This window comes from Ptychodera flava, chromosome 11 (assembly GCF_041260155.1).
Source record: "Ptychodera flava strain L36383 chromosome 11, AS_Pfla_20210202, whole genome shotgun sequence".
NCBI lineage: Eukaryota > Metazoa > Hemichordata > Enteropneusta > Ptychoderidae > Ptychodera > Ptychodera flava.
This window is the reverse complement of record NC_091938.1, coordinates 38,899,670-38,917,068: the sequence shown is the minus strand read 5'-3', so window position 1 is coordinate 38,917,068 and position 17,399 is coordinate 38,899,670. Positions and strand designations below refer to the sequence as shown.

The 17,399-nt window shown below is 35.0% G+C and overlaps 1 protein-coding gene across 1 annotated transcript in view; it reads right to left on the bottom strand.

Moving 5' to 3' along the window:
- The window catches only part of LOC139144530 (low-density lipoprotein receptor-related protein 2-like), a 150,341-nt gene extending 134,342 nt beyond the window's left edge, over positions 1-15,999 (bottom strand). Inside the window, 1 exon segment of the mRNA XM_070715228.1 lies at positions 15,823-15,999. Coding sequence (XP_070571329.1) covers positions 15,823-15,898 — 76 coding nt within the window. The 5' untranslated portion in view covers positions 15,899-15,999.
- Between the last annotated feature and the right edge of the window lie 1,400 nt (positions 16,000-17,399).

The following is a 17,399-nucleotide window of genomic DNA, read 5'->3' as shown; positions in this document are numbered from 1 at the left end:
TTTCTTATTCAACTAAAAGTACCGGTATGTTGATACACAAAGTATTACACTAAGCAGCACAATTCAATTTGTTCTATTCAATGGTTTTCTTGAAGTGAATTGGTCCAGACTAAAATTCAGGTATCAACAACAACATCTTGTACATGTATATTGCACTGACATACAGGCTACACATTGGGCACTATGCATTTGAACATGAGTTTGGAAGTAGAATAAGATGTATTTTAGAAACAGAAGGTATATATATATAGGAAAATATCGAAGGTTACAGCTAATGGACTTTAGGAAATTTGAAACTGCACACAAAGGTGTCTGTCATTTGTCAACTTTGTGAAAGAATAAGTTTTATAGTTTTCTAAAATGCAGACAGATGCAGAATTTGTCATGTTTAGGCTACTTTTTATGAACTGCATCAATTTAGGAAGCACAAAGACTGACAGTTGTTGAACAGCAGTGACGGCTTTTGACCTTCAAAATCTGATTTCCAATGCTTGACACGTCCCAGATGTGATTCACTGTTCAGAGTCAAAATTTTATGTAACAATTCACCTGATAAATCTAAATATTTATCTTTGAGATGAACAACAACAGGATACTTGTGTAAGAATAAAAGGAATCATACCAAATGATATTTTATACCATATATCATAAATCATGTCATATATCACATTATATCATATAAAATCATATCATACTTGTATGTATGTATGTATGTATGTATGTATGTATGTATCATATCATATCATGTTATCATAAGAAGTGGTGGGTGACCCCAAAATAAAGGGGTACAAGTGAAAGGGTAGGGTGGGACCCTAAAACAAAGGGGGAGTACCCCTTTGTTTCAAATTTTCCCACTTTGACTTGTCATTATCGAGTCAGCTGATCATGTGCTTCTAGTTCAACTTGTCCACAAAGCCTGCAGTACATACAATTACCCTAGGTTGGAATTATGTGCAAAGAGCTCTAACATTGATGGCCTGCATTATATCATACCATAGTACATTTTTCATTCAACTCTTGATGCAGGCCATCTTGGCTGCAGCAGTGTACAGTAGAAAACTACATCCTTCCACTTCAGTGCATTGAGTTAACTCAAGCCTGGGTGCAAACATGGATAGTGGCTGGATTCATTTAATCTGATAGCCTGAACTATTATACACTTGTTATTGATAGAATTGGAAACACTACATGAAGCAGTGACCTCATCACCATGGGAGAACTCCAGGGAATGCAGCTCCTGGAGGTCGGATGTCAAAGGTCATGAGAAATGGCCATGTGAGATTTCTAAGGCTCATATGCATCCACACTGAGTAAAAATAGATAACTCATGTTGGATAATGCAGAAATCAGAAAGTTAGGTTGGGTTAAGTACGCTTTAAGTGCTGCATAAGATCTGTGAAGTGTTATGAAGAATGTCAAAACACAAAGACCAAATTACCAGAAACCGTGTGACCTGACTGCTACTGCAGATGCCGCTTACTTTATACACGCAAACTGAATGACAACAGACAAGCCAGGCATTGAAAGACTCTACATACTGCTATCTCAATTAATTTTCTGACATTCTTCGATTTTTGATGCCAAATAAATGTATCTTTTCTTTACAATTGTCTACTACAAATATAAATGCAGGGAATTACCATAAGACAGCTCTTGGCCGGAGAAAAAATTCTTTGGTATTTCTACATTATCATGAGATGGATTCCGGCAAAAAAAAATCCATGGCAAAATAACAGTTGGTCTAGAGCTCATGTTAACATCCATTCAAAGGACTGACAATAGTCAGGATTTTCGACCCATTTGGCTCATGAATAATGGGAATTAAGCCATTGGCAATAATACTGCTGACACTGCTACAGTACAAAACCTATTCAATGTTCTGAAATAAAATCTTTAGTTCAACACTTTAATACTGGTGTTGGGGAAAAGATACATTTACATGTAATGGTAATTATCTTGATCATAACAGTTTAAGGCAAAGACAGACTGCAGTACATGTATTGAAAAGGACAAGTGAATTCTGCAATTAAAAGTGCAGAGGTTAAGAAACCAATGTGAAATAAATGTGTGATTCATTGGACTGAAGTACATGTACATTGTACATGTACAAATGTTGACAGAGTAAATGGTGTTACTGAAGAATGCATGTCTATTAGTTTAATGGTAGTATCTGTGGTGGCCAAGTTAGATAGGAGTTTCCAGCAGACAGCTCGCTGAGTCTATATGTTGTTTTAGTCACTCAGATGTTACCACAAAGTAATTTATTATTAGATTTTACTGAGGTACGTGTATATAACCATAGATCCATGCACTCTTCTGTGCAACTGTGCTACAAGCATCACATGAATTTATTCTACCTTAGTTCATATTTCATGACAAATAATTCTTAATATTTAATTTTTCCATGCCCTGAAGCTTTTCGCATTCCCTAACTACAAATTTTATCACATACAGTCTTATCTAAATATTGATATATGAAATGTCCTGTCTAGGAATTTGATGCCAGGGTAAATTGAGGACACAAATATTTGAACGTAATGCTGCCTTGAAGAAAGTCTCAACAGTTTGTCACCTAAAGCAAACATACATAAATCTCTCTCTCTCTCTCTCGTCTCTCTCTCTCTCTCCTCCTCTCTCCTCTCTCTCTCTCTCTCTCTCTCTCTCTCTCTCTCTCTATATATATATATATATATATATATATATTATGTATATACACACAGATACAGATGTCCTTGTGGGGAATTACAGTGCTCAATGCTAAAAGTAGAAGCGCATTACATAGAAAGATTTTCTTCTATCTGAAAATTGCAGGATGCATAAAACTTAAGTAACGGATATTATTACTTTGTACTTGAAGTAATTAATTTACGTGTATATATATATATATATATATATATATATATATATATATATATATATATATATATATATATAATATGAAGGATAACTGGCATATCAACATACAAAATGGCATATTCAATCATATATCACTCAATGATTAATATATTTAGTTATTCACATGTGAAGAGACAGCAAATACATTATGTTAGACAGACAGGTATCCAAACCTACAAGAGATCTCTGATACATAATACATGTACACTTTACATGTGTCGGTGAATGTAGTATTAGGGATGTGTGGGTGTACACATGAATGTTTAAGGAAAATCCAGTCAGTTACTTGCTGGAAAGGAAAATTCTAAAGATGAACTACCAGAGATGAATACGGTACGGTATTGCAATAAACACATGGGATTTAAGATAATTTTATTTTTCATAGAGCATCACTGCAAGCCCTATTAATCAATAAAATACAGGGATTTTCTTTCATAATCCCCTGCACAGTGTAAGCAGTTATAATTTCCATTAAAAATCTTAAGCTCAGCTAGCTGTAACTTTTGATGTGTTTTTTCAGGAAGTTACAATGTAGCTCTGGCTGTAAATGTTTTAACTGTCTGGTGCTTGATTTATCGACAGTGCATTAATTTACATCAGTACAGGGTCCAATTATCATTGAAAACTGAAGACTAAATTGTCATATCTACATAAACATGTTCTATTATAGCGCAGTTTAATATTCACTTTCATTGTATCCATTGCCTCAGTTCCTGTTGTATACCATATTCAGTTTTGTATGTTTGGTTGAAAGAAGTAAAAAGGTTTGGCTTTACAGCTTTATTATACCTCACCGGATCAAAAGCTACACAATGTAGCTATTGGCCCATTAAAAGAGCAATTTAGGCTTGGATTATCATTACAGTTACCTAAATATTTATATGCAAATGAGCCACTAGGCTCTTGGAAATTAATTGAATGGTAAACATTGCACGCTACTCAGCCATGGATGATTAATTTATGTTAATGCTTCTGAGACTGATTCAGAGCCATCCTTTCATAAATCATAAACTGATATATGAGCACTGTGTTTATCATTGTCATGGGACAATAGCTGGATATGTTATGATATCTGCTGGTATGAAGTCCATAGGTAAACAACAATCTATAGGGTCTGGCATACTGCACAATACGGATGGATTCATTGTTTTGGTGTATAAACATCATTATATAACAAATTTACATCATCAGAATGGACAACATAAAACTTAAAGAAGTATACTATGGACTGAAAGAGAAGCACTCTCAAGCATTGAGAAATGAACAAATTCTGCACCTGTTTTGTTGTCATAGTTGCTGTTGTCATAGCAACGATCAAAGATATCTTCATACTATGGAGATCAGCTTCTCAATCAATATATCCAAACATTTGATTTTATGCGCTCAAAATCTTTCTTAGTTTTAGACAGATCAACCAGCATAAATTTTGACATCAATGACATTTTAACAGTGGTGACAAATAGAGAGGATGGGTCAAATGTTTGTCTCATGTAAAGTATCCATGAAATGTCATACAGTGTAAAGGGTTAGAAACCTAGATAAGTTATCAGAACAAGAATGCAAATAAATTACCCACAGGCCAGCAATAGCTGTGCATGGATTTTATTTAACACGCCCTAACACAAAGACATTTAAAATGTCAGTAAAATGGCACCAAGAGAAATCTGTACAGTACGTAGTTAAGATTATTACATATTTTTGGTACCCTGTGTAACAACTATTGAAATGAATGTAATATTGACAGCAGTAGCTGTTTTGGATTGACTGTAACTCTAAATCATTATATTCTAGCACAAGTCAATTTGTTGATGGAGGAAGAGTAATTGCATCATTCAGATTCTCCTGACCTTTTGACCTCTGAGGATAACAGTCTGTTTCAGGGCATCGAACTTGAAGGCAAAAATGTGAAATTCAAATTGTAGAGAACAGTGACGTTGAAAGTAAAACATAAAGCTCTGTTTCCTTTACAGCATTGTTTATTTCTAATGTATTGACAATAAATGATTAGATGTCTGCCATTAATAAAATATTTAATGATCAAGTCTTCTTTGGCCACATCACTGACTGGCTATACCATACAATGTTTGACTTTTCAAAATATCTTACAAGGTTTAATTATGAAACAATGGAAACACAGCCCGGTGACCTGTGAGAGTGAGAATATACATGTATAATAGACATATTAAAGAGTTACAGTACAGAGTTACTGTTTCATGTTACAATGACAAAGTCAATATTACCTTTTCATGTATTTGCATGAGAGTAAAACTTAATACAGGATACACAAGATTTCCATCAATTAAATGAAATTTGTTACCAATGATAAATTACATCAATCTCTTTCCTAATTGATTCAGTTATTGAACAATTAATCAGTAATAATGAAAACTGCTTGGTAAATCATCAGACACACATTGACATTTATGTTTCTATGACCAATATCCAAACCCATGTCACATCAATTCATGAAATGAGATCATAAATGCAAAGTAATATTTTCTAATCAAACACAATGTTTGCCTTTTTGGTGTGTTAGCTTTCCTGTGGACAGCTCAGCTGTAAATGTTATTACTATCCATATGCATAATACTTGTATGGAAAGACTCTCAGAAAGAAACAGCATGGCATTTTGCTTGTCAGTGAGACATTTATCTATTTTATTGATTTTACAATGCTATGGTTGAAAATATTTCACTCCTGTGTGCTTCATGCAATGACAAGCAATGCACTTGTAGAGCAGTTTAACAACCAAAACACTGACAGTTGATTTTACAATTAGGTAACATTTTTGTTCAGATTGCACTGACAAGGCAGATCCTTTGGAATAACAACACACTGTGCTGAATAAAGAGTGAAACTTGCTATTTTTGCAATGAAAACTTCAATTTAAAAGTGAACACTTTTATCACAAAATGAAAAGTATAATAAAAGAACACAGATTTGAAGTTACAGAAGTTGTAAAACTATAAGTTGAATGGAAAATTGCCTAAACTTAAACTGCTCTGAAAGTCAATATTTTGCATTGTTTATTAAAACTCTCTAAGCAGTACTTTTTGATGTATTTTTAGTAATATTTATTTTTTATGTAAAATATACGTATTTTCCTACAAAAAATCATATTTATGATTAACTACGGTAATCCACACAGTCTGTGTGTGGGAAATGAAAATATTATTCCTGTGACATCCTGTCATCTGAATTTTAGTCTTGACTTGAATTTCAACAGTAACATTGCATTAATCATAAATAATACACTGTGTTGACTTGGCAAATATATTATTTCAGTACATTTTGGGCGAAGATTTAAATGTATTTTATCCTTTTACATTGTCAACGTTACATTTTGAAATGAAACTGAACGTACAGTCACCACACTATATATAGAAACTGACACTGAATCCCCAAAAAATAGGTCAAGGTGATGTCACGGTTGTGCAATGAATAGCTACGAACAGATCTTATGATCTTATGGTTTTATTTTTTTGGAATGGTAAATACATTCTTGCAGTTTGTACGAAAAATTAACCAAAAATACATGGTCTGCAAGCCTACTTCAAAAAATGTCAAACCTAGAATGTGAAAAAAACGAATTTTTCATTCAGAGCACTATTTCTGGGGATAAAGCAGACAATCCCTGCAAAGTGTGAGCAATGTTTTACAGTCAAGGTCAAGGTCGTATTCAGGTTAACATACAAATGTAGATATGTTTTACTTCCTTGATAATGTCAGGCATAATGCAACCTTCAAAGAGTTTTGTCTGACCTTCTGAGTACCTAAGAATAACATTAAATCCCGCTAATGTGCATGCAGATGCATAGTTTATGGCATAAGCAGTAGAGTTTATGTGAACGTCACAAAGTGTAAACAACAACTGTCTCCTGCTTTTCTGAAGAATCAATGTGCTCAGACTTTTTGTAAGTGAATGGCTGCCATCAGCAGACTACTAAGCATTACCACGACTCACATGTGTAACTGTGTCATGGGTGAATTCCCATGGAGGACATGAAATTGAGACAAATGTTCACATATGAAGATGACATTTATAGGAATATGTCATCAGTACTTTTTACATCCAGATTAAAAATCTTTTATTGTGACATGTACCTATCATCATTAACAACTTTGACAGGCAATAACTTTTTCCCTATGGACTAATACAATGTGTTCAACACAGCTATAAATTTTACATGCCGCCAGGGAGAAATGAAAATCAATATAATTGCACTTTGACACAAAACAGTCCATCATAAATATGCTTATATATATTCTGAATAACTGCTGCTTGGATACTGTATATTTACCAAAGCCCTGAACTTAAAAGTGTACATGGCAACATTGAAAGGCCATCCAGGGTTTCTGTCTTCCATTTCTGGTGTTTTGTTTCCTGTGATTACATTTATCAGGATTAGACTAACTTGATCCTCATTTCAACTTCGATCCACTGAACTGACGTAACCTTTGCAAGATCTGTCACTGTCAGGTATCAATCTTCAAGTTGTGTGATGTCTTCAAGAAAAAAGCCGACTACAGTTCCCAAGTGGAATTTTGACTGTGAGATGCTGATATGGCACCAGCATAGAGAGTTGCAACCAGAAACAGGATCCTACGTTATCAAGAGTAAATTGATCTTGGTGAACTTTTACAGAGTTACTTGTGAAATAGCCTCAGAAATTGTTTATTTTTACAACACAGAGTGTATCATAGCTTTGTCTACCTGGACCATAATATTAATCATATATAAACCAAATTATTTATTAAATTGTAGAAATATTTACATTTCTTATTTTTATTTTTCAAAACATGATATACCTCAAACATACTCATTTTCCATCTTGTTTTCCTAAAATAGCTGAAGACAATATTACAGTACCTCACATTTTTTTTATTGTCTTACATATCATTGTTCTTCTTTTGGAACACAAGTTTTTAAAGTTTATGAAATAGCATCATTGATTTTACCATATTTGAAATACGCTTTGTGACTGAACAAATAGCAATCCTGATGACAGTGTATTCTGGTACAGAGATATAATTTTAGATTGATATTCGATACTGACAAAGCTCACAAACCTGATCTATCAAAAATATATCACACTTTTGACAATGCAGGGGTAAACTATTCTTTAAAGTTTGCAAACATTGGTACAATTGATGTACGAGTAAAGTACTTTTGGAAAAGTTTGTTTCATGATGAGAGTCGACTCCAGCAAACTCCTGTCAAAAATTTCTTTCGTACCGTACATCTGGCAGACCAAGTCTGTGACACAACTTCCGAGAAACTAACAAGCCTTCAACCCATTAGACATTTGTTATTGTTCTCAAGATTCCTGCTATATGTCTGTCAATGAAATACGTCATATCCAGGCAATATTTGTTCCCATTCCTCAAAACACACAGATAAATACGCACATCCCTAAGAATCACTTGGGATTCTGTAACTACAGGCTACCTTTTCTACAATTTCTAGTAACCTCAATACTTTTGCTTTTGGCAAAATTCTAAATAAATACAACCCCTGGATTTTTCCCACATGAGCTGCAAACCCCTGCAAAGTCTCCTCGGGTTATACAAGTTATCAACTCATGCATTACCAAAAAACAACCCACTTTACCCTAGGCGTTATTTTTGTAAGTGGTTGAACCATGAAATTTGGACTGTCTGCAATGAAGTGGATTTCAACCTAGTCCTAAGGTATTTCTTATGCTTAAACTCTCTTGTTACAGGTTCATATGCAGTATTCATATTTGCTCATGCAAATACAACATATTATTACATATAGCTCTGTATGCTTGCTTCTAAAGCTTGGTAAGGGTATGACAATCTACAAATCAAAACATAAGCTCTTTTTGGTATTTATATACATACCAAATATGAGCTAAAAATTATGGCTTTTGGTGGCTGATCAGATCTGTCACTCATGACAAGAAAACCTTGTGTCATCATCATCTGCTGAATATAAATTCTCAAAAAGATAAATGGAATTAAAGTAAGCAACACATTAAGAATTTTCATCAAAAAGGTGGTATATTATCATTCATAGACCACAAGGGACATATGTTACAGTAAGTGTACCCAACTCCCGGGATGCAAGAATTTTGCACTGGAAATAGCCATCTAAAAGAAGTAATTATAGCTGGTCAATTTGTCAAGCATCTAGCTAAACATATTACACTCAATGAATGTGATTTTGTGAATACGTGGCTGAGGCAAACTATTGTGTATTCTCTATACTGGTAGCAACAATTCTGTATGCCAAATGACGCGTGAATTCTGGTCTGGACTAGAATTCAAAGGTCAACAACAATGCATGTACACATACAGACGGTACATCATTTGTTGCAAACAAAGAAATGTCTTAAATGGTTTCTCGATCTCAGTACTGTGGAATAATAATTAACATATTTTAGATTATTATAACTGTTTTGTAAAATGATTAAACAATAAAAAGAAACGTCACAGTACATATAGAGAACCTTTTGGCAATTTGCCAAAAAACTTATGGTGATATGCATCACAGGGTGATGAAAAATGTTGTCAGTAATTATCAAACATATGTACATTAAAAGACACTGATTCGGATGCACTGACTGAGATTTGTAATAGGGAAAGATGTGCTTTCATGGATTTCCATTGAAAATACAGATGGTACAACATATGTCATGTTAAATTGCATTCTCATAAGCCAGAACTTTATTTCCACTTACACTCTAACAATATGTAAAATCCAAGTTTACAAGCCCAGTGGTTTATATCTCCAATAGATCAATATTTTTGAATTTATCTGGGGCAATAAACAGCAAAGAATAAAGACAGGATCATATACCCTTATTCGTTAGATTACTATTTATCTATATTTTCATATATTCATGTATGTTTATTTATATTCATTTACTTAGTGTTATTTTCAAACCAATCAAAGCAGTGTGAAGATTTTTCTGACTTTAATGTTATCTTCATAGAATTGGCAATGTTGATATCTTGGTTCATTGTAACTCTAAATCTTGACAATTTAGAATGTAGTCTTGTATGTTGTTATGCAAACGTATTTTCACTTGGTAAGGGATAAGCCTGGGGATAAGACATGAGAATAAGTTCAATGAGGAACAATCAAAATATCAGTCAATTTTTAACAGAATTTCACAATGCTGGTTTATGGAATGCCAGTGATTTCTATGATAACAATGGCAAACTTATTCCCTTTAAACTTTGGCTGGAACATGGTGCACGGTGTACCAAGATGGCTATTTATGCTGTGGGCTAGATTTGTATCTGCTCTAACTCAACAAAAACATCATTCAAAAGCCACACCAGCTCCTTGATGATCTAACCTGCTCAAGCTTATTATGGGAAAAGGGTGAGTAATTTATGATGGTACATGTAAGTTGTTGGTTTAATTTGAATGAAAAACTTGTCACTGTCCTTAAACCGGAATTGTTAATAATAGATCCAGTTATTTTAATCATGTGAAATTTGCGACACATGTAACAATTGTGAGTTTCAATACAAAATATATACAAATGTATTAACAAGAACTGGTTAACCAAATGCACAAAACTTCCAAATTCTCTGTACATGTATACGTTTTGTGAGAAACATGTTTATTTTGTGATTGTAACTCAGCAAAGTTATGCCGGCATAAACTAGGTTAAGCAACGAGGACATCATTCATTGAAACACTGAATTTAGATGTAGGTTTCTTTTATATTATATTCGGGAAACAATTTCTGAATAAATGTCGAAAGGGAAAGAAAAATCTTCCCTTTTATATATTTGTAATGAAAGTGAAAAAAAATAAATAGAGGAAAATGTTGCTTACAAAAACACCACAATTGAAAAGTACACAAATTATTGGTATAATCTTGCAAAGTTCTTTCAATCATAGTTTGCAATTTTGTTTTAAACACTATCCAAGTTTTTCCTTTGTTCGTTGTCTTTAATATTTTGTCAGCACTTTGATTTGTTTTGGTTCCATTCTCTGTTGAGGACCTCTTTTGTGTTGGTGAATAAAAAATAGGGACAAAAGACATTATTGTTAAATTGTGATCGGTTTAACAGACAGAAACCTGATGGATCTGACTGGTTCTTACATATTTCTGTTGGGTTTTTCAGGGTTGGTTGGGTAAACTTTCACAAAATAGGTTTGTACATGTAATTGCTGAGAAGTGAACCTGCAGTCCTCTTTGTGATATGGTTAATGAATTCATACCCAATGGTAAATGGCATGTCAATGGAAATAATATTAATCTGTAATCCATACTGCTGACACACAATTGAAATTCTCCCAGAGTAATTTGACAGAGAGAGGTTAGTTCAAATTGGATCAATGATCCACGTAGAATCATGATGAGTTTGACAAGACAATGTCATTTGTCTACTCTTTCTCTTTTATATTGTTTACTAAATTCTATGCCATGAAAAGAGTACCATAGTCAAGTCTCCCTACAGAAACTCTACACAATGCTCTTTCTGTATCTCAATATTGAACACAAATTGACATTCTCGGATATTCCATTGCTACCAAAGTCAATGGAATTTCTGAACATGTCATTATACTTTGCTGTCATTTTCACTTTTTAATATCTCAAAAAACTATCGAACAATGAGATGCTCATAAAACCATTTCAATAATGAAAGTTGGGTGTGTGAATACACTAATTTTAAATATTTATACTCAAAAAATGTGTACTACAAATACGCATTTGTAATGAGTGATTTCTGCAAAAGAAAATTCTGCCTCCCTGAATTTTGTATCTGGGGGCATAAACACACAACTAAAGTTTATTCCATTGTGTTTCACCTTTGGGTGCCACTTTTCTACATCAATGACCTCCTTCTATGTAAATAATACCCTAATGACCTTGTCATGCTGTGTTGAAAAAGTTGTAAACAAAATATACCGCCAGAATAAACAAATTAGCTTTTCAGTCACTGAATCAAGGGTGTGTAAAACTAGAGACAAGCACTGAAGCAGGTTATCATCTTAGCCCTTCAAGTTAACTGTGCCAAGTGTAAATATCTTACAAAGTAGCATACTAAATTACTGATATCATCTTACTAAATCCTTGTTAATTACTCCACTACAGAAAGATGTTGAACATGGCAGTGGGATGACAAGTTAGAGCATTGCTGAGATTGTTTAGAGGAATGGCCACATGCCTATGGCTACTGTGAAATTACTGTACAAGAATTCCCCTTTCATTGCTAATCTGAACAGATCACCATGGTTATAAGGTTGCTAACGGAGACAGCTTGACCCACTTACATGTCAGGGTAGCAGTGACCTTGCAGTAGAAAGGTACATCCATCCACCTTCTAAAAACCAAGTTGACAAATTTTACATGCTCAGCTGTAGTTTGATACTTTGCAAAACCGGATATTTCAAGGAGTCAAACCAGTCATTTCATGTCATACAATTATTGATACTAAATGTTGCTTCCACTTTCAAGTATGTCAGTGTAATATGTAAATAAAGAGTTAATTTTGGGGATTGGAAACCATAAAGAATCAAGAGATCGTGGATTAGTTGTAGTTTTGAGTTCAGAACGGATGTTCAGTGACTTGGCTAATTTGAACTCAACAAGATATGTCACCATATGTATTTGGATTATAAAGATCTCAGAAGACAGCTTACCAAGACCATCATTCTGCCAATAGAAATCTTTATCCATGACTAAATTTACATTTTTTCATTTCTCTGATACGACAATGACTTGACGTCATGTGTTATAAAGTCTAAGAGAGAAATTCTTTAATTTTCACATGAATATTGTCCACACACTTTTTTGACTTCAATATCCAAATCTTTCACCTTCAACTCATATTTTCCAGGAAAATCAAAGTAATTACCACCCTACTTCCTGCATGACAGTTTGAAGTTTGATTCAGATATATTATTAGATTGTCATACAGTGTACATTTTAATGGCTGAAATTCATCCTTGAGACTGAGGTTAAACCATTGGGTACATTCCATTCTTTATGTCAGTGTTAAATACAAGTTCTGGTATGCCATGGACTGACTTCCTTTGATTTGAATTCTCTGACATTGAGAACACAGTAACTTGAGTTTGTCAAATCACTTTGAAAATATGGGTTTTGAATTACTATAAACTCTAAAACCATTCCAAACATTCTTTGCTACGGTAGTCATTGTACACTTTTGTGTGTTGACAAACTTTTTGTGTTGTTTTCGTATTTTTTCAGGTTTTTTTGTTTTGCTTTGTTTTTGAGGAGGGAGTTGGGGTGTCTTTCCTAATTTAAAACCAAATTCAAAGACTACTTTGAATTCACAACTTCATAACAAAGACATCACGGCAACAGTTATTTCAATAAAAAATCTTGAATTGTGAGTTAGGGACAAAAATCTACAGAATATATTCATTAATCTGATCTGCCATTTTTAAATTCCAGATACCAAAACAACTTTATATCAACAGGTACAAAACAATGTATTCAAAGATACACTGCATTAATTACATAATAGTTATAAATTTCCTAATTATTTTCCAGAAAGTTTTTTATTTTTGCAGTCAGTTCACCATTTTGTGATGTTTTTCTTTTTACTCAAAAGTTGTCAACTTGTTTGACATTAGGTAAAGTAAATTTATAGCAACTTTAATAACTTCCTGACTGAGAAGTAGGTTACTGCTAAATAGATAGCTAACAAAGTCATTCACACCTCAGAACGACTACCTGTCCTGAAGTAATTTTCACCTGCTACAACAAGAATGTTTCAAAACAAGAGACTTTACTTTTAGAGCTGGAATTTTTCCAACCAAAATTTTAGTGCAAAATTTTGTCAATTCTATAATTTTTCTGTAATTTTTTTGATAATTTTGGATCATATGGACATCACTTTTCATTGGCTACAGTTTTGGATCAAAATTTGGGGGAAAAATCTGAAAAAAATTGACTGGCAAAAATTTACTTCACTTATTGTTCTCCATGGTGAGCTCAGAGCTGCTTTAACTTAGATGGAATTCAGAGTGTGCAGGTTATTAAAACATGCTGTTGAGGTGAGCTGAAAATTTGTTTCATGTTAGACTTTTGCAAGATAAAAATGTAACCATGGCTTACAGGCTCGTAACCTGTAAGACAACCAAACAAACATACTATAGAAAAGTTCAACAAGATAACATTTCTTTTTCAGCGTTTTACTGTAGTTTATCAGTCACATATGTAAATGGTTTGACACCTTACTAACATATCTACTGCCCCCTATAAGATTGCATCTGCCAACCATTCTGTTGAAAATCTGGGCAATCTTCAGATCATTTACCACCTTTGACAAATCACTGCCTGTTGCAATATCACCTGTGGATTGAAAGTTGCTTCATAGAATCAGCAGTTTCACTAAACGTCTGAACTATTTTTTCACCACAGCAATATTTTCCCCGAACAGAATGTGCAAACTGGAAGACAGACTGCACAGCCATGAAAGTAAATCTATATATAATGCGACTGAAAGCTAACTTATCACTGATAATTTTAATAGTAAGGGGGATCATTTTGATCACTATCTCAATGCAACACCTGAAGTCTAAGTCTGAAGTCTATGTGCCCAATCCTTTGTCACAGTGAACTGTGCAGATGAAAATATCATGCATTAGAATGTTTTAAAGAACAAAACCAACAATGCAAAGACCAGCATTGAATGGGATGACCCTGGCTATTGTGTCTTGTCACGTTGGGAGATGGCGCCGCGCCGCTGATGGCACATTGTGAGACACAATCCAAACATTCAAGCTTGTGTAATAAACTAGTATATACGTTTGCCCTTCCATGTCCAGTCTCATCTAGCTCTCACATTGCCACTGCATAAGAGTAACTCACTGGTTATAAATTTTCCTTTGCGATCTCCTAAAAGATGCCAAATTCGCCAGTAGCCAGTTGCAAAATGCTGGGACAATTGTGCAACGTTGACACCCCTGGTCGTAGTCGAGTCCTGTGAGTGCCATTGTATAGGCAACTTTGACACAAGGTCACTGTCGCTGACAGTTACCCACTGCCAGACCGCACTGCAATAAACTTTACCCCTATCTTGTTACAAATTAATATAAAATACCGAACCTCGCGACTGGAATATGAGATGGGCTGAGACTTTGTTTATTTTATCGAGGGGTTATGGATGTTTTTTACCAATAAGTAACGAATAAACAAAACGTACCTCACCTCCTCCTACGTACCTCTTCAGCATAGAAGGATCAACACGTGTGACGTAACTGTCCCGTGATATACGCACATTAGTAAACTGTCTGATTTAATAACCGTTCCCAATCATCAAATATTCTCTCCTGCAAATTTTGTTGATACCGATTGGACGTTGTACCAGTGAGATGTTACTTTCGATCCCTCAGTGCTCACAATCTAGCTTTCCAAACCGAAGTTTGTTGCGAAGACTCACATCGGCGATACTGCTGCATGCTATCATACTGTACAAGCCTGCTACCTGTGTCGCCCTCCAAACCACGATCGCATAGAAAAGTCTCCATGACAACGAGTCTTGCATTATCACATGTTTAAAATGCTTGGTTTGAAAGTGTAAATTTCTTATACAGAAAATTTCGCAAGTATGCGATATCTTGCCACCAAAGCAATTGACTGCAGTTGAACACTTAAGGCCGGAACAGGTCGGCTTTGCAACCTGGTTGATAACATGGATAACGTCCGGTAAGTTTTGATGAGGCAAAAATGACGGGGCTTTTCAGTAACATATCGGATTTCCTTTCAGTTATCAATCCAGTAAACCTAGGACGAAGATTTTGACTTCTGAAATTATGATTGTTTGCGAAAAGACATGCGATCGCTAGCTTACTTTGCGTGGCGCTTAACTGCAAGGTCCAGCAAGTACGCGCGTCTCTATGCCAGACATTTGCAAGGAGTGTTTACACGTTCCGCCACAGCACTGAATCATTCTCAAAAAACTCACCTCTCTGGGCAACACACACGCCGATCGTGTGGACCAATAACAAAACCACGGACAGGTACGATCTGCTGGTTATCATGGCATTCAACGATGACATTCAATGGGGAAATATTTTCCACGGAAGATGGCCAACTACCATTGTATGTTATAAGGTCGATCAATGAGATATCTGTGCGTGAAAGTGCATGCAAATCACTTTCAATCATGGCGCCCTTCATCAGCATAACAATAGGGTCACAACCTTTTATTAGCCCAAGCAACTTTGAAACTGTCGAATATAAAAATGCTTTTGCCCAGTTTTCTTCAATTTCTAATGGGAAATTTGTGTTTGGAAAGAAATCGGAAGTAAGGTGTGTTTTGAAACGACCTCGGATACTTTTCGATGGGCAACTATTATTAGTATACACTATTCAGATTCCCGACCAGATCCTGTAACGTGGTAGTGCATGGTACGTAGTACCTGGAAAAGCTGCATGCATCCCCGGGTGTGCGGTTACCCGAAACTGGTGTTTACTCCTCAATAAATTCTGACATGTCCAATTAATGTCAGTTTTGCTTTATTTATCTGCTCTTTGCAAGAGTACGACAAAATAGAGTGTTAATTATGGGTCAATGATTTTGACGATGCTGATTTCAAACCCAGGACAGGCCTGACCCCGGGAAAAAACACAGGCGTTTAGAAGTTTGTCTGCGGTGCGTGCGAAATTGCATTTTCCTTCACGTACCGGAGCTGAGGAAACCCACAGACACTTTGTAGTGTGATAAAGTCAACGGTTCACTGACCACGGTGGTGGTCGATATGCTTCACTATGTTAGCTTGCCATGGATCTGCGTAAATCATGAGCAATCCGACACATCTTGGCTGGGCAGTAAGGGGTGGACCATTTGATATCCTGGGGGGGCTTGGAAGATTTGGGGGGGGGGGAAAGATGCCAGGTGGAGTTGCTCGAAAAAAAAAATCTGGCTTTAAGTGGCTGATGGAAAAACAATTATGGACCATTGCGACTCGGAAAAAAAAATCTTGGCAATTGTTCGATGCACACTGCAGCATCAATAAAAATCAAGCAGTAGCTCTGGAGTTTTATAAAGCATAAACCATTTCAAGCTTGAGGAACAATAACTGAATATGAACAATTGTACAGTATACATGACCTTCTGATTAGAGGAAGTATGCTGAAATTGAAATTGTTCACCTGAGTGTTTTCCAGAAATGTGTAAATCTGAATGAATGGATTTTGTCAAAATACCACAAGAAGAGAGACAGCCTGCAAACATTTTACTATTATCGTTTGCGTATAGAAAACTCATAACAATGAAAAAATGCGTAGAGACTCAATCCAATGCGTAATATTATTACGCATTGGATCGACTCTCTACACATTTTTTCATTGTTATGAGTTTTCAATATACGCATGTTTATTCGTAAATGCGAACGCTGTTATAGTGAATTATCTTACCAATGTTTTTCTTAAAAAAGCGAATGTGTTTTGATTAGAATTGAATGAGTTTGATGGTTTTGGGGAAACTACTATGTGGTAATGAAGAATGGGAAATGGGCAATGAAATGAGCAGACAGCAGG